This window comes from Oryctolagus cuniculus, chromosome 7 (assembly GCF_051225735.1).
Source record: "Oryctolagus cuniculus isolate XC-2025 breed Fujian yellow rabbit chromosome 7, ASM5122573v1, whole genome shotgun sequence".
Lineage (NCBI taxonomy): Eukaryota > Metazoa > Chordata > Mammalia > Lagomorpha > Leporidae > Oryctolagus > Oryctolagus cuniculus.
In genome coordinates this window covers 101,191,509-101,210,881 of record NC_142873.1, presented here as the reverse complement: position 1 = coordinate 101,210,881, position 19,373 = coordinate 101,191,509, and the positions used below count along the sequence as shown (strand labels likewise).

Sequence of the window (19,373 nt, the reverse complement as noted above, 5' to 3'; positions counted from 1 at the left end):
GGGAGAGACAGAGATCTTTCATCCGCTAGTTCACTCCCAAGATGGTCATGACTGACAGGGCTGGGCCATGGAGAAAGCCAGGAGCCAGGAATATCATCCAAGTCTCCCACAGAGATGCCAGGGGCCCAACCACTTGTACCATCTCCTGTTGCCTTCCCAGGCACACTCACATGGAGCTAGATCAGAATTTGAGCACACAGTTTAGACAGGGAGCACGGGTCCATGCAAATACATTTATAAATGCATATATAATAGCTGGTTTCCTCAGTTTCCCATTTTTTTCACATTTTCTTCCAGTCAGGGACATCCTTTTAAAGACCTGTTGAGCCTATGTGCCTGGCTTATTGGACAGTTTTGACTCTGCTTTTCAGTCCTTAGTGATCGCTACTAGAAATATTACTTCCTGAATCGTTCTGTTTCTTCTTTTCCAATCCTCCCCTTCCAAACCGCATAACCCTCCAGCAAGAAAATCGACATACATATATTCAGATAAGCATGATTAGTGATAAAAAGGATTTTTACTGATGTTATCTATTATTTCAGCATTCCAAAAGAAAGAGGAGCAGCCCTCGTTAATAGGAGTCCTGAGAATCAATAGGATCTTGGTAAAATGCGAATTTCCATGCTATGCACTCCCAAGAATTCTGATAGAGCAGGGCAGAAATATTCCATTTTAGTGAGCTTCTTAGTGGACTTTGATATAATTTGCCTGCAAGACACTATGAGAAATCTTGCTTCACAAACTGCCTTCTGATCTGGTATCATTCACATTTGCTCAGTCTAATCGAGATAGTTCAACTCCAACTATAGAGATTAGTCACTGACAAATGTTGGTTGATTACAGTGATTTGCTCTGGCAGACAGCTCAACTGTCAGGAGTTTTTTAAGTTATTTTTTTTTCACCCATGAAACTACAAGACTCACAATAATATGAAACAACCACTGATTAGCTTTAGAGTTTCTGGGTATATATATGAAACAACTTCTTCTGATCCATAGTATAATACTAAGGACAAAGTAGCAAGGGTCATATAAAAAATAAATAAATGGAATGAAAAAAATTTAGGCTGCATCTTGGAAGTACTTTGGGTAAAGTATTATTTTTGCAAAGGCATTTTATTCAAGGAACAATGTGAACATGTTTGAAAGAAAGACTAAGGGGGGCTATTTTTAAAAAGTAAAGACCACTGCAATCATTGTAATTGAGGTCATAGGATATCCAAAAAATATTTATTTTTTTGACAGGCAGAGTGGACAGTGAGAGAGAGAGACAGAGAGAAAGGTCTTCCTTTGCCGTTGGTTCACCCTCCAATGGCCGCCGCGGCCAGCGTGCTGATCCGAAGGCAGGAGCCAGGTACTTCTGGTCTCCCATGGGGTGCAGGGCCCAAGCACTTGGGCCATCCTCCACTGCACTCCCTGGCCACAGCATTTTGAAAAATTATCTTAGTATTTTGGGGGTATTTAGAGAAAGGGAGCATAATGATGTACAACATATGTTGTAAATTCCTAGCAATTATGTCCATGGGAAATTTCTTTCTTAATTTTCTCAACATTTTTCAAACTAAATAGAATTAAGTCACCAGGTTAATAGAAGTATCACAGTACAGCTCTTTTCCTTGAGTAGAGGTAAGCATAGTTCATTTCCATTAGGTTTGATTGAGGGTTTTCATTTGCTATGGTTTGAATAGAATTCAGCTCCTGAACTCCTACAGATGTTTAACAACAAAGTCACATGGTCTTGGTACTAAGAGGGTGGGAACTTAGTCCAATTTTGGTGATGCAGGTGAGCTTCAGGGGGGGTCCTTAGGTCTTTGGAGGCATGACCTTGGAAGGTAGTTCTTATGAGAGGGTTGGTTATAAAATCTGAGTGCGGCATATAGCCGTAATCTCTTTTCCTGGCTCGCCTGTGATCCTTTCTTTGGCCACTTTCCCTCTAACTATATGCTACTCTATGATACCTCAGGACTCTGCCAGCAAGAAAATCATCACCAGATGCCAAACAACAGGGTTGCCTGATCTTTTACAGCAAACCTCCAAAGCCATGAGCCAACATAAGCTTTTTTCCTTTTTAAGTAGCTTATCTTAGTTCCTTCTTTGTAGTAATGAAAAGCTAATGCAACATTTAAATTAAATCCTAGTGCACTCAATGAAAAATCCATAAGGAAAAGTAAACATGTTTACCGAGTTTTATACATAAGAATAGCACAGTTTATAATGCGAGGGACTAAGATTGTATGTGAAACACTTTAATCTGTGTATCAAACTGAATTGTGAGATTACTTGAGACAACTGATGGGGGGGGGCAGGGTACTTTTTCTGCCAAGGGCCATTTAGAAATTTATAACACCATTCACAAGGAAGATAAAATGATCATCTTAAAAATTGGCCTGCTATAGCTTTATTGAATTTTGAGTCCTGACTACTGTTGCCTTCCTAAGGTCAGACCAAGTGATTTTGTGTGCCTAATGTGGGCTGTGGGCTGGACGTTCCCCACAGCTGCATCAGATCATCATCCAACACTTAACACATTTTCAATGTTAGTAAGTGACCTTTACCAAAATGCTACCTCTTAAGAAAGAGCAGCACCAATCTGATAGTGTTAACTTTACTCAGAAGTTATCTTGATATAAGCTAATGAGACTTACAGTTGACGACAACTTTTACTTTTCTCACATCTGGGAATGACACATCGTTTTCAGCACTGCATTCATATTCCCCAGCCTGGTCCCGGGTGATTCCATAAATGTCCAAATATTGTCCATTTTCAAATGGTTTGGCTGCAAAAAAAAAAAAAAAATACAGCATGTTTAATTCTAGCTGCCTGAGGCATCATTCAAGTAAAACAACAATCTCCTGACTTCCTACTATATGCTGCTGACAAAACAATTCCAAATGAAACTGGGGAATTATTAAACTCTTTGTTCTCTCATGTTCAGAGGGAAACTCAGAGAAAAAAGCAGAAGCAGAACAAGGGATACCATAACAACTGTTTCCCCAGAACAGGATATACATGTGTTCTTTTTAATTGATTGTGGTCTCCTAACCTCCTCACACATCAAATAGAGCTCTGCACATTTCTGTAATTGAGTTCAACAACCTCCTAGCAGTGTGGATGAAATTCACTAATATGGGTTGGTACATATTGACTTTTATACAGTGTGAGCCAGCAACTTGACACTTAACCTAACTAAATGTTACTTTTCATTTGGAGAAATCTCCTACCCATATTCAATGTTTCAAGCCAGATGGTTTGATAACAGTATAGAGATATATTAAACCATTGTCATATTTTCCTTCCAAAATTATTAATGTGGCTAAGAAAGGTACGTTGTATACACAAAATATAAATCACTCAACAAATCTCATAAAAATGGTTGATGATTGTAAAACTAAGTGTTAAGATGTCATAAAAACAAACTACAGTTTAATTTTTTTTATATTCTAGGAGACTCATTCTCTGCTTCACTAAAAATAGCCATAGATTAAAAACACAAATAAATAATCACACATGAAAGACTATCCCCCAGTGAATGAAACTTTAAAAAAGATTCTTTACTTTAATAATGAAATGTTTATTTATGTGGAAGCAGAGAATCATTGGGCACAAAGGATCCTGATTATCAGAAGGATGGCAAAGGAGAATAAATATGCGAATTTCAAGATGGGAGACTCTGCTGCCATGTGAAATGTGAAATGTGAAAAAATCACATTTCAATGCATACCAAATGAAACTAGGAAATGAAGCAATGCTTTCATTAAAGGTATGTTTTAAAAAGTCAATGTTACTTTTGTCTTCAAATTACCATCTTACCAAAACTACTGTAGGGAATCAGAATTTAGAAAACAAGTCAGAACAGTGGATTTTAATGATTTAAAAAAATGGAATTTATTTGCAGCCCTCCAAGTCTAAAATCCATGTTAACTAAGGTTTTTTCTTTGTGCGCTCCCTTTTCTGGCTCCATATGAGTGTGGGCTGTTGCACAGTCTGCCCTCAAGGTAACTGTGGCTTAGACAGTAGAAAGTTAAGTGTCTACAAAATGTGTAATTACCTCATTTCTCCCATTTACATGGCTGATTCCAAGTTACAGATAGAGGGAAGTAAAACTTCTGAGATGGAAGTTAATTGATACATGATTTCAGGTGTCCAAATGCAAGATTGTGAAAGTAGCAGTTATTCTCGAAGTCCATATTCTTAAATATGACTTTATAATCATTTTTGCTCTTCTTAGTTCTCTAATCTAATTTCAGTACACAATACAGAATTTTTTTTTTTTTTTTTTTTTTTTTTTTGACAGGCAGAGTGGACAGTGAGAGAGAGAGACAGAGAGAAAGGTCTTCCTTTGCCGTTGGTTCACCCTCCAATGGCCGCCGCTGCAGCCGGCGCACCGCGCTGATCCTGGCAGGAGCCAGGAGCCAGGTGCTTTTCCTGGTCTCCCATGGGGTGCAGGGCCCAAGCACCTGGGCCATCCTCCACTGCACTCCCTGGCCATAGCAGAGAGCTGGCCTGGAAGAGGGGCAACCGGGACAGAATCCGGCGCCCCAACCGGGACTAGAACCCGGTGTGCCGGCGCCGCAAGGTGGAGGATTAGCCTATTGAGCCACGGCGCCGGCTCCACAATACAGAATTTATGTCTGTATTATTCTCCCTTTTTTCTCTTATTTTCATCTTTACAATGAGGATGTTCTAGGCATAAATGTATCCTTAAGAAACACTGAATTAAGGGAAAAATACCTATTCATATCCAATAATTTTTAAAGTATACTTGAATTGTGAAGAACAACAGAAGAATAACTTGAAGTCTGGAGAACATTCATATATGAGGATATCATGGAAAATAGAACTAAACTTTACAATTATTTTGGTACTGAATTTTTTGAAATCCATGCATGTATTTTCTCATAATGCACATGTTTTCATGAACTTTCTGAAGACCCTTCATATTGTACCAGAGTGAGTGACCCTGTTGGGTGGTACAAAACAAATCCAATCAATAGTGAAAAGGTATACTACTGTTAACTTCTGTAAAAATTAATCTATTATGTTTAACTTATTTTTAATACTAAAATGTTTCTTAAATATTCTTAGTTCTGTATTTTAATCCAATTTTAAGAAGCATTACCTCAAATTACGTGCCTTTGTTAACAGGAATACAACGTGACCTATTTGAATAATGAACTATTATTTAACCTTTAAATATGTGATTAATATGGTTCATTTCAACACACAGGAATATATATTTATTATTTCTTAAATCTTATTTATTTACTTGAAAAAGTTACAGAAATAGAGGCAGAAAGATCTTGCATCTTCTGGTTTACTCCAGAGGTTGGAACTCTGTCTGGGTCTGCCATATGTGTGGCAGAGACACAAACACTTGGGCCATCTTCCACTGCTTTCCCAGGCACATTAGCAGGGAGCTGGATTGGAAGTAGAGTAGCCAGGGATCTAACTGTTACCCATATGGGATGCCAGCATTGAAGGCTGCTACTTAACTTGCTGCACCACAATGCTTGTCCCATGTATTATGATTATTTTTATAGTTTATATATGGCAAAAATATGTATTATAGATTTAAAGATATTAAAGATAGGAATAAACACATTAGATTTGTGTATCTCCAGGAACCAAAAACATTTAATGAAAAGTGAGAAACAATAGATGCTCAATTCAGGAAGAAGCAGACATTCTCTATCCTAAAGGGCTAAATAGCAGACTGAAAGATAGGGAGCCATTGCAAGAAGCTTTTTGACATAATATCACCAATATCAGGATCCTATGCTGACTGACATGAGGAATTCCAGGGAGCACTGGTCAAGACTGTTGAATGTGTGTACCTGTAATTGATTGCACAATCTTCATAAACATATTTAGAGATCTTTTTCCATACCAACCATAGGATTAGGTCTGTATTTACAGCTATTAGAATTACCTGTAAATGGTTATGAGCTGCATAACTCACTAACTGTAGAAGCAGTGAATGGATGATATTGCCAACATTATCAATGATATTAGTGTAAAGACACTTAGAAGAAACAAAGCATAAGAGCATGTCAGCATCTTATTTCTCTTCGCTAAATCTGTGGTACGTTAAGCCAGCTATAGGCATTCTATTATTTTTATGCACATAACTCTGTTTCCGCCTTCAGCTTATCCTTCCTCTGTTCTCAGTCTGATCTTACCAAATTTGAATTCTAGATTTGAGTTTAGTTTCCTCACCCAGGGTATATACTCTGGAGTGTACTAGTTGTTTGTAATTTGCTTGGCTACTCTTTGGTTTTAATTCCATCTGTTTTCTATATATAAACCCTTTATCATCTGGATGCAAGACCAATCCTTTCTTTTAACACTTAGATTAGACCTCTTTGCAATCACTCCCCTCTGAGATAAAAGGATTTGGCCATAATATATTAAAATAAAGCATAGAGTATTTCAATTCACATATGCAGTGTAACTCTGCCTAGTTCTGAAAATAAAGCAAAGAGACCAAGGCTGAAGTGATATAGAGAACTAAACACACAAGGACCATCACCATAGTCAAAATTTTGCAGTTTTTATAAGGAGTAGATAGAATCCTAGGTAGCCACTATAAATATAGACATTGTGAGATATCTTCCCCCAGGGTAAACTGTGCACAAATTATAAAGTTAGATGAAACATAAACACATTGTAATATGGCAGTCCTCCAATGGTCTTTGGCTTTACCAATCTCCACCAGTAGAACAAAAATTTCTATTTTGCTCATCTTTTTGTCCTGAGGTCTAACATAATGACCAAAACATATATTTTATAAATATTTATTGAACAATATATAAATATATTGATAAGTGAATTAATAAAGCCCTGTAAGATATGAACACAAAGAATCTAAGCTAAAGTAAATGCTTACACCTTGTGAAGTTGTGAAGAAGGAAAGAACTTTAAAAAGAGTTGTCATCCTTGCTGACACCTTGAAGTGATAGGTGGGAGTAGGGTGAGGCCATACTCTATAGTTACCATAGTGCCTTTTTAAGTTGATAGAGCCTAACAGAAACATTAAATGCAATTTTGAGGGAAAGATATAGGTACTGCCTATAATTTCAACAGTAATTTCCATTGTGCATACTACATCACAAGTGTAGTCCTTTCTCAAGATATGGAGGACTCAAGAAATTTCACAAGCTTTTATTTACACAACTATTACCACCACCTTCAGAGAGGAATGTAGCTATGATTTATAATATCTTTCTGTTCCTATTTCTGATAAGAACCTGGCCAGAGAAAAGTTCTATATTAGGCATTAAATGGTATCTTGGTTTCACTTTATGGTTAGGTAAGGTATGCGAACTTACCTTATGCTACCTAAAAATTATTTGTGAAGTAACAGTAATTCTTTAGAATGTCCATATATTTCAGAAAAAAAATGACAAAGTATCTTCCATTAACTTTTAGGCTATTGTTCACTACTTTTCATCTCACCCTCTGATCCTTTCCTTTCACTTTACCTATATTCTTCACATATTCACATCTGTCAAACACTGTTTCTCCATGTGGCCCTTTCCCCCTTCCTTCATTCAGAGTCTTTCAGGGGATCTTGTTCATTCATGTGCATATCATTACTGATGGTGTATCGTCAAGTCCCTGATGGATCAATAGATAGATAGATAGATGATAGATGGATAGATGGGTAGATGATAGAAAAATCTTGACTATGTTCTACTGGACATCCCCATTTGAATGTGTCACAGTCATCTCAAAGTCACCACAGCTAAAACAAGCTCTGTTTTCCTACCTTAATTGCTATTCTTTTTGTGTTCCGCAGCTCAGTGAGTGCCTAGAGCATCACCCAATTGCTTAAGTCAGAAGTTTTAGCATTAATATTGACAATACTTTCTACCTCGGTTGTCTATGAGTCGCTGTGTCTTGTCAGTTTTATATTCTAAGTAATTCTGAAACCTGTTCGAGGGCCACTGTGTCTTGGTTACTGATCTCAGAAGGCCCATACCCATGGGGTACGCCAATGACTTCAGGCTGCTTTGCAGAGGCACTGCAATCATTTCCCATAAACCTTGCCCAGAATAAGATACTTCATTGTACAAGATGCCCTGCAGGAAGATATATATTGTTAGGATATCACAACAATTTATGACTAAATAGTTCTCTACAGTTGAATTTATGAAATAGATTTGGAATGGCTCATTTGTGTGTGATTTTAAGTACTTCCCATCAGTTTGATATCTATGGTATATTATATATAACAGACAGAAGTGTCTTTTGTATGCATAAAACCGGATTATCTGAGCTCAAACTTTAGCTCTGCCATTTATTAGCTTCTTGACTCATCTATAATGTGTTAGGATAATAACAGACTCTTTCTCACATGGTTGTTGTGAGGAGTGAGTTAACACAAGAAAATGCTTAGAACACTAGGTAACACATCATGGGAACTTAAAATATATATTAGCTATTATGACAATGCACAGGTATAGGCATGCCACAGAGGCTGGTTTAGAAAAATATTGTTTCCATGCTGACAAGTTACTATATTTAAGAATTGGTGCTTCTGTCTTAACATGATATTTAATAGGAACCAGAAATGAGAAAAAGAAAACCACTCAAGAGTTATTAATAGCAATGAACAATTCAGTTCTCAGTTCAATTCTGTGATTTCAGTAAACAAATCTGCCATTTACATCTGTAGATGAACCCAAAGGTTGATTTCATGTTGGAATCTGTTTACCTCTGGCTCCATTTCCAAGGATACTTTAAAAATCCTGATGAACTTTTTATATATATATATATACACACACACACATATATATTTATATTTTTAATTAATTTAGCTTTTAAGATGAACAAATTTCATATAGTTCATATGTACAGATTTAGGAGCATAGTGATACCTGCCACTCTACCCTCCCTCCTACCCATGCAGCCACCCTCCCTTCTCCTTTTTTTCTTATTTCTTTTAATGTTTACAATGACCTACTATCAGTTCACTTTATACTGATAAGATTATCCTTACACTAAGTAAAGAATCCAACAATAAAAAGCGGAAAATAACACTGTTCCTCAATAGTGCAGACAAGAGCTGTAACAATCAATGAATCTCACAATGTCAATTTTGCTCATGAACATTACATTTTTTATACATAGATTAGTTACAGAAGATCAGGGAAAACATGATACTTGTCTTTTTGGGACTGGTTTACTTCACTAAGTATAATGGTTTCCGGCTACATCCATTATATTGGAAAGGACAGGATTTCATTCTTTTTTACAGCTGAGTAGTATTCCATATATATTAGCTATTATATATTTTATATATATATATATATGTCCCATACCTTCTTTATTCACTCATCAGTTGATGGACATCTGCATTTATTCCATATCTTAGCTATTGTGAAATGAACTGCAGTGAACATGGGGGTACAGATAATACTTTCATCTATTGATTTCTTTTGGTTTGAGTAAATTCCCAGGATGGGGTTGCTGGGTCATATGGTAGATCTACTTTCAGATTTCTGAGGTATCTTCATACTGTCTTCCACAGTGGCTGTACTGGTTTACATTCCCACCAGCAGTGGATTATGGTACCTTTTCCCCCACATCCTTGCCAGCATTTATTGTTTGTTGATTTTTTCTGTGAGAGCCATTCTAGCTGGGGTGAGGCGAAACATCATTGTTTTATTTGCATTTCCCTGATAGCTAGTGATCCTGAGCATTTCTTCATGTGGTTGTTGGCCTTTTCTTCATGTCTGTTGAATTTCCTCTATGCATAAACATATTATAGTAGTAATAATATGTCCATCTTGACAAACTTTGTGTCTGAGTAGTCACTGATTCAAAAATAGCATTCATATATCACTTTCAGCTTCTGGTTGCTGATAGACCCATAGGTTGAGATAAAGTTCTTTTTTTGAAAATTTTTTTTGACACGCAGAGTTAGACAGTGAGAGAGAGAGAAAGAAAGGTCTTCTTTCCGTTGGTTCATCCCCCCAAATGGCCACTACGTTCAGCGCGCTGTGGCTGGCGCATTGCGCCGATCTGAAGCCAGGAGCCAGCTGCTTCCTCCCGGTCTCCTATGTGGGTACAGGACCCAGGCACTTGGGCCATCCTCCACTGCACTCCCGGGCCACAGCAGAGAGTTGGACTGGAAGAGGAGCAACCGGGACAGAACTCGGCACCCCAACTGGGACTAGAGTGCCGGTGCCGCAGGTGGAGGATTAGCCTAGTGAGCCACGGCGCCAGTCTGAGACAAAGTTCTGATAGGCTGCTTTCTTCTTACATAGTTGACTTCTCTGTTGCCCGGAGCCTGTACCCTTGCATTCACCAAGCTAACTTCCTCTCGTCCTTTGGATCTTTGTTTACAGCGTATCTCTTCAAAGAAACCTTTCCCATTTATTCACTGCCTAGTCTAGACCACATTACATACTTCCAAAAAACAAGGCATTGAAGCAAAATGAAACAGCACACATTTGTGGATTTTATGTAGCATTTATATTCTTATAATTACTTATTAAGTATTGGGAGCTTTTAAAGTACTAAACTTTCATGTTATAGGTTCTGTGGTATACAAGGCTATACCTTATTCCATGTCTAATATGGGCTCCACACTTGTTATTGATATAATTAAAGAAATAAACATAATGGAAAGTTCAGAAAAATTTACATTTTATTAGAGAAGGTAGATTAATCTTCTTTGCTTCAATGCCTACGCTTAAGAAAAGTTGGAATAAAAGCTACTGTTGATCTGTTCTTTAAAGATGAAAAGTAATATTTGATAAAAATAAAATGATGCCCAAGTGACACAAATTCCTAAAGGAAATAGTCTTATGTTCTTAAAAGGACTAAGACAAACTTTAGACATTAAACAATGTAACAACTTAATACCTAGATTCCAATTAAAATTGCTAAATATTTTTTAGATCTAAAATTACTGCATATCCAAAGATGCAGAAATCTATGAACAATAACTAGAAAAAGATCAGTTAATAGGTGGACACCTAGAAGTGGTATAGTAGAACCATGAAACAAGGATAAGGAAAATCTGTATGCCATTATTAGGTTACAATCATATTCTAGTACTTAAGGAAAACATAAATATAAAGAGGTTCAGAATGGAAGGTAGGAAAAGAAAACAAATGGAATTTCTTTACATAGGAACACAAAATTTAAAAAATGAGATAATAATTGGAAGGAACCAACAAACCAACAGCAGATTAGACACTTCAAATAGTGTTAAACTTAAGGAATAGCAAGAGTATATAGCATTTACTAATTGAAGTAGAGAGAGGAGAAATACCAAACAAGCAAATGAACAAATAAACAAATGGCCTAAGTGATTCATGAGACAATATAAAATGGTTTCTCATATATAAATATATGGGTCTCATATAGGTGACAGAAATGAATTTGAATAAAAAAAAGTTTATTGAATTTGCAACCTATAACAATATGGGAAATTCAAGAAGTTAATAATCTCAAAGAAAGATGAAGAACCGAAAATCATGCAAAAACATATCATAATTGAGTTGCTAAAACCAAAAAGATACAGGGAGTTTAAAATGTATTCGGAGGGGCTGGTACTTTGGTGTGGCAGGTTAATCTTCCACTTCAGATGTTGCCATCCCATATCAGGGTACACATTCAAGTCCCAGCTACTTAACGTCCCATCTGCTAATATACCTGGGAAGGCAGTAGAGAATGACCCAAGAAGTTGTGCCCCTGCCACTCATGTGGGAGATCACAATGGAGTTCCTGGTTCCTGGCTTGGGTCTGACCCAGAACTGATTGTTGTGGCTATTTGGAAATCCAGTAGATGAATGGTTCTCTTTCTCTTCCTCACCCTCTCTCTCATTATTTTTTTTTCCCAAATATATACATACAGACAGACATAACTCTTAGAAAAGTAAAATTCAGGCAGTGATAAAACACATATTTCACACTGGGAAATAGAAATAATAAATATTCTAAAACTTCTTGTTCATAACTATGCAAACCAGAAGATAATGCAATAACACCAAAAAAGTATAAATGCTTTATATCACTATTATAAGCTTCAACTTTAAGAAGCTAGAAAAGTAAGAATAAAAGCTAAAGAAAACAGAATTAGGCAAATAATAAAATATAGTAATCAGTAAAATTGAGGATGGCACATCAATAGAGAAAATCAATGAAATCAAAAGCTGGTCTTTTATATGATCACTGAAAGGGTAAAACTTAACCAGACAGCTAAGAGTAAAAAGAGATTGCACAAAACACCAAGAGAAGAAGATACTGCTGTAATTCCAGGATCAACTGAATGGCTGCTAAGCAAATATTAAGAAAAACTCACCACCAAATTAGCACAACAGTATGTATCCAATCTGAAAGATACAAACTTCCAAGCTTATATAGAAAAAGAAAGTCTGAATACACAATTAGAAGAAACTGAATTTGTAATCTAAAAATCAACCACACAGAAAACTTCAGGATCATAGATCTCTAATTGTTAAAACAATTCTTTTTTTTTTTTTTGTAAAGATTTTACTTTCTTCTAAAGCAGAATTACAGAAAGACAGAGAGACACAGAAAGAGAGAGAGAGAGACAGAGAGAGAGAGAGAGATCTTCTCTCTGTTGGTATACTCTCCAGTGGCTGCAATGGTTGGGGCTGGGCCAGACTGAAGCCTGGAACCAGAAGTTCCCATCTGGGTCTTCCACGAGGGTGGCAGAGCCCCAAGTACTTGGGCTATCTTCTGCTGCTTTCCAAAGGTGTATCAGCAGGGTGCTAGATCAGAAGTGGAACAACCAGGACTTGAAATGGCACTTATATGATATGTTAACATTGCAAGTGATGGCTTAACCTGGTGTGCCACAACGCCAGCCCCACTAATGAAGAAATAATTCTAATCTTCATAAATTCTTTCTAAAAATAAGAAGCAATGGAACTCTGCAATTCATTTTATTCAGCTACCATTATTCTAATATCAAAACAAAAGACATCCAAAGAAAATGAAAATATTGTCCATGACCATAGACACAAAAATCTTTTAATTCATTTTAGTAAACCAATCTAACAATATATAAGTAGGATAATATTTCATTAAAAATTTGCATTATTTTAGGCCTTAAAATTTGAATGTACAACTGAAAGATGTAAACAATGTAATTCAGTAAATGAACAACAAAAATATATATGAGTATCTTTAAAGATACTCATATAGAAAAATCATCAAAAAAACTAACACCTTTTCAATATTTTTAAAAATTTTTTTCAGAAAACTACATAGTGTGTGAACTTTGTCAGTTTGACAAACATTTCTGTGGAAAAAACTATATGACCTCATATTAAGTGGTTAAAGTTTAAACGTTTTCCAGTTGAGAATCAAGAAAAGGTCTACTCTGATCCACATTTCATATCTTACTCTTAAATTATCTCAACATTCTTCATTGACCTAACTATGAATCATTAAACTGCAAGTATTGAAAATGAAAACAATGGAGAAAACATTTTGCAACTTTGGGTTGGGTTAAGACTAAAAATGCAAACAAGAACATGTTTAGAAACTGAATTTCATCAAAAATTAAAAAAAAAGATTTTAAGACACCTTTAGCTCAATAAAAATTCAAGTTACACAAGGGGATAAAACTTGTAAATCACATAGCAGACCTAGGACCTAAACTCAGAATATTTAAAGAACTCTCATAACTCAGTAAAAACACACAACCAAATTAGGAAATAGGGAAAAAATAATAACTACTTTATTAAAGAAAATATTCAGATGGGTACATCAAAAGATACTGACAAAAATGATTAATCACTAGGGAAATCCACGCTAAACCAGGACACAACTCTACTGTACATGTATTGTAATGACTGAGATAAAGGAAATAGTGCTGCTGAGAAGAAGAGCAATCAGAATTCTCCTACCTTACATTCGGAAGTCACTTTGGAAAATGGTTTGTAGTTTTCACCAAATTAAATAAACATGCATCTAACATGTTCCCTAGTAATCTCACCTCTAGATAAATAAAAACATTATTATATTAACTTTCTTTAAATTTGCTAAAAACTGGTAACAACCCAAATGTACTTCAACCAATGAATGAATAAGCAAATTGTAGAACATACATTTGCCAATAAATGGAATTTATAGCCAATACAATTTGTTTGCTCATACAATTATTCATAAATATACAACATGTATGACTCTCAAATACCTTTTATTAAATGAAGAAAACTAGACAGAAAGGACTATATAACTATGATTTCACTTACGCAACATTCTGGAAATGGCGTAAGAATAGATCAGTTTCTGCCAGTTTGAGGGAGGGGAAGCTGGTTGATTACAGTAGAACAGCATGAGAAATTTCTCAGAAAGATAAAAAAATGTCCTGAGTCTTGACAATGGTGGTGGATACATGACTATGCATTTCTCAAAAGCTACAGAATTGTACTCTACAGAGTGATTTTTAATTTAAATTTAAAGGCAAAACTTATTCCTATATTACTGCACATACACTAAAGCAGCCAAAAGTAAAAAGATTTACAATGCCGTGTTGGTAAGGACATGGAGCACACAGCACAACTCTCATCACTTCAAAATCCCTCTTTTCCAATCCTTTTAGTCCCTAAGGGATGGAGAGAGTTTCAGGAATATTTTAACCGGAATTCTAAGTACATCACACTTAGAAGTTCTACAAAGGTGATGTAATTTATAATTAATTTTTGCTACTTTCTAGGATTCATCTGAAGGGTAATTTTAACATCTTATTATGTTATCTTTGCAACGCAGATCTCCATATAAACAATATATTCTGTACTACATGGCCTGATCAGGTAACATAATTTTGACTTCTCTAATTTTTAACATTTATCATAAATTTATGTAGAGAAATAATGTTCCTAAAGCAACACATGAAGGAAAAATTCATTTCTATAGCTATTTTAAACATTCCTTTTAGAATAAGCCAATATCTTAGAAATATGCTTCATTTGTCTGCGTGTTGGCTTAAAAATTATCTTTCCTAAATATTCTTTAGTGCTATCATACTGGTCTTCATTGAGGGACGTTATAAGAAGGACCATATGAAACTTCCTTTCATCTTTTGTATCAGAAAGCTATTGAAGTCCTTGTCTGCTATGATCAATGCATCCACTTACTGAGGACCCATGGGGGAAATTATCTGAGCATTCTCTGTATCAGGAGGGGCTCCACTTGCACAGTCCTAATTCCCTTGCATATTATAACCCATGAACATATAAACTGATTGTTTTCTTTTTCATTCCAGGCTACTAGGATATTTAAATGCAAGATAAAATAAAATATAAAGATAAAATAAAACATACATTTGATATCGCTATATCCAGTGGTGTCAGGAGGATCATTAAGTAATACGTAGATAGATAAGATATACTAAATCAGAAAATAAGGCAAAAAGTATTTGGAAAACATCTACGTTACATATAATGGAGACAACTGCATTGAAACAAAATAGATTCAATTATTTCCTATCTGATATTAACATAAAGCTTTTTGGATCTTACTTTGTTACAAAGCAGAAATATTTACTGAGGAGACAGAAAGCAAAGCACCATTGTGTCTAATAGGAATGCTATAATAATTATAATATCAATACCATCTTGAGATAACCAAATATGATTTAACTAAATAATTATGATGAGGCTCTTTAGAACTGTTTAGCATCTTGAACAAGTAGACATTGACCAAGAGTTAACTCAAAATGTGTTTTTTTAATGGATGTCTTGGTTAAAAAATAGAAAATACTTTATAAAGATAATGTTCACTTTAGAATATTCATTCAGGGTTTCATTTCATCCAGGGACATATTTTTAGCCTCTCTTTGGATCCATTTTCTCATATGAACAAAGGAAATAATAGCCACCTCACAAAATTATGAGAACAAATGTGAGAATATATATAAAATCTTATGAAAACTCTCAATGAAATTTTTGATTAAAAATACAGTTGAAATTATGAAGCATTGTTTAGCACTGATAAGATTGTATTTAACAGATAAGAATGGTATTGTCAGATCTCATACTATAATTTGATTTCATAAGTCAAAACCTACAGAGTCAGAAAAACAGTTTAATACCTTAAAGTGAAAGAAATAACACATATGACTATTATGGTCAGATAAAGATCACATTCACTCACTACAGCACATACAGAGACTAGTGACTGCCATTACACATTTCAGATTTTTGTGACTATTTTTATGGCCTCCCTATAATCTTCTACCACCTTTGGTGGTCTGAGACTCATTTTCCCAGGAAAATAAGTGCTTCAATTTGCAGTGACAAGTTTAGTCATCGTTTTTCTCTTCAAAATTTAAATTCCAAATAGAGAAAAGGAAGCTAATGTACTTTACATGATACTAGGAAGAAATCCTCCCCCTGCCCTAAGCACACCTTGCCTAAGAGGGATGAATTATGAAGAGAAAGTGCTTCCAAGGAGCTGGCTGTTACTGTTTATGTGCTTGTTTGCAGCTAGGTTCTGTTCTGACCAGGTTGAATCCATTACTAGCAATGCATTATTTACTGTCTCTGTGAATGGAGCCATATGTTATTGGTCTGCACCTTGTGAAACCTCCATTATGTTCCATTTGTAAGTGTTATAACTTATCTGAATGCACTTGTCTACATATGTTGTTGACTAATAAAACTATCTTCTCCAAGTGACAATAGTTCCAGTTGTAAAAGATTCAACTGGGTATCAGAAAATACTGTTTATACGCCCACTATGTCTGTAACTCAGTGCTATGGTATTATATGTCTCAGCATATTTTCCCCTCATTTTTGCATCAGCAAACTAGGAATTGTTTTGCTGCTAAAATTGCTTTTGCTTAATTCAATCCCAGTCATGAACATGTCCTTTCTCTGCCTTGAGAAATCAGCCCAGTGCTGTACAGAGCCTAATGATGTGTCTTATCACTCCTGGATGTTGGTATATTTTTAATAATCTAATCAAGTTTGGAAAAGTGTTACTAATATTTTTTAAAGCTGTACTCAATATCTACCTAACAGTACTTAAGTTCCAAAAAGAAATACGAGTATAATCTCTGAATAAACACTCTTTGACTAGCATTGTTTAATTTTAATTTTTAAATCTGTTTTAAAGATTTATTTTATTTATCTGAAATACAGAGGGAGGGAGAGACAAAGAGAGAAAGAGATTTTCCATCTGCTCATTTACGCCCCAAATGGCCACAAGAGCTGGCAGCAGGCCAGCCTGAAATTCCATCTGGGTCTCCCACAGGAGTGGCAGGGGTCCAAATATTTGGGCTGTCTTCTGTTGCCTTCCCAGTGCATTAGCAGGAAGCTGGATCAGAGTTGGAGCAGCCAGGACTCTAACCAGTTCTCTGATAGTGGGCTGTGAGAATGGCAGGCAGCAGTGCCACAACACTAGCCCCTAGCACTGTTTTCAGATGGTATTACAGGATAAACTGTGTCAATCCCCGAATTCCTATGTTGACATCTTATCAGTGTCTCACACAAGGCCATATTTGCAGATACGATCTTCTTAGGGGTAATTAAGATAAAATGAGGACACTAGGGTGGGCCTTAATCTGATATACCTGATGCCCCTCTAAAAGAAGAGGAATTTTTGGCATAAACACAGCATGCAGGGGCAGAGGGGCTGGATGTGAAGACATGGAGAAAAAGATTATCTTCAGGCCAAGGAGACTTCTGGAACAGATCCATCCTTCACAGCCCTCAGAAGGAACAAGCCCTGTGGACACTTTGATCTCCTAGTCCCCACACTGTGAGTACATTTCTATTGTTGAAGTCACCCTGTGTGTGGTACTTTATTACTGCAGTCCTAGCAAACAGGCAGATGCCATTATGAACATAGCAAAGGCAGATCTTCTCTGTTAGTGTTTATTATTATATTTGTATTTTTAAAGGTTTATTTGTTTGAAAGGCACAGTTACAGAGAGAGAGAGAGGGAGAGAGAGAGAGAGAGAGAGAGAGAGAGAAAGAGAAGAGAGAGAGAGAGAAAGAGAAACTTCCATCCACTGTTTCACTCCTCAAATGCCTGCAATAGCCGGGGCTGAAAGAAGCTACAGCCAGGATCCAGGAGCTTCATTCAGGTCTCCCAAAGAGGTTGCAGGGCCCTAAGCACTTGGACCATCGACAACATCAACCACTGCTTTCCCAGGTGAGCCATCAGGGAGCTGGATCAGAAACCAGGCAGCTGGGACTCAAACGAGTGCTCATAAGGGATGCCAGAATTACAGATAGCAGCCTAAGCTACTGTGCCACAACATGGCCCCGTATAAGTATATTTAAGATGCTCAAAATTCGGCATACTGTTTTATATTATTGGTTTTATTTTTAATATCAGTTTACTGTTTTATTTTGTTCTTTTAAAAGTTTCTAATACTTATTTTATTTTGCATTTATCTTCAAACAGCACTTAAAGTATCACAGGATGTATCTAAGAGCCTCTCATTTTTAATGCATTGTTTTTCTTAAAGAAAAAACACTATAACATATAAAAAAGTCAGTTATCCATTATTCTATTTCTGCTTTTCTTATGCCCCTCTTCATCTCTATTCTCACACTCCACTCTCTTTTCAGTAAGCTAGGCATCCCTTTCTGTATGCTTAAGGGTTTGTCTGTCTGTATCAATCCCTTGATCCCTGTTACAAAACTTTAGCAAAGTCCAAAGAGAAAAAAATCCATAAGATTTTCTGTTATGAGCAAAACAATGCTACTTTCTTCATATTTGAATCTGGAGCTGGGAAATGTATAAACTAAGGGTTTGAGTTATATGGCATCATCATGTAAAGATATTTAGGAAATAAAATTGTTTCATTCTTTGGGGAAAGTGTTGTAAAATATGTGTTTGCTTCTACACAATGAGCCTTCGACTTCTGTAAAAAGGATCATTTGGGTTAGTGGTTCTTGAATGTGAACCAACAAGCCGGTAACTTAGAAGCTTAGATATCTCAATAGTTCTTGCTTATTAATACATAATAAATAATCATTTCATTTGTTAAAGAATGAGAATTCAAAGAAAGTCAGTAGAATGAAGCAAGAATGAACATATAAAGTAATGAATTGCCTTGCCCTACCAGAATTTGACCATCATTGCATCTAACCATCCTCTTCCTTCCCATGTTGAGCCTTCTTGGAGAATCTGGAGTTGATGACCAAAAATGGGGACAAAACAGTTATTGTCACCTTCTATTGATCTTATACTAGCAATGATAGATTTTCCATGATCATTGAATTCCTAGATCTTTCAAGAATTTCTGGACAGATTCACTAGATTCCATTATTTTCAAATACCAAGATCAAAGTGAAAAAAGCAGAAATTTGAGTCTTTGGGATATAAAATGTTATTTCATGTATTTGTAAGAGGGCATGTACTCAAAATG

The 19,373-nt window shown here is 35.9% G+C and overlaps 1 protein-coding gene across 2 annotated transcripts in view; it reads right to left on the bottom strand.

The window, feature by feature from the left end:
• NEGR1 (neuronal growth regulator 1) overlaps nt 1–19,373 on the bottom strand; it is a 947,630-nt gene that overhangs the window by 298,091 nt on the left and 630,166 nt on the right. For both annotated transcript variants that reach the window (XM_002715922.6, XM_070078258.2), the window contains exon 4: nt 2,646–2,777. In XM_002715922.6, the coding sequence (XP_002715968.1) occupies nt 2,646–2,777 (132 nt within the window). The remainder of the gene's footprint in view (nt 1–2,645; nt 2,778–19,373) is intronic.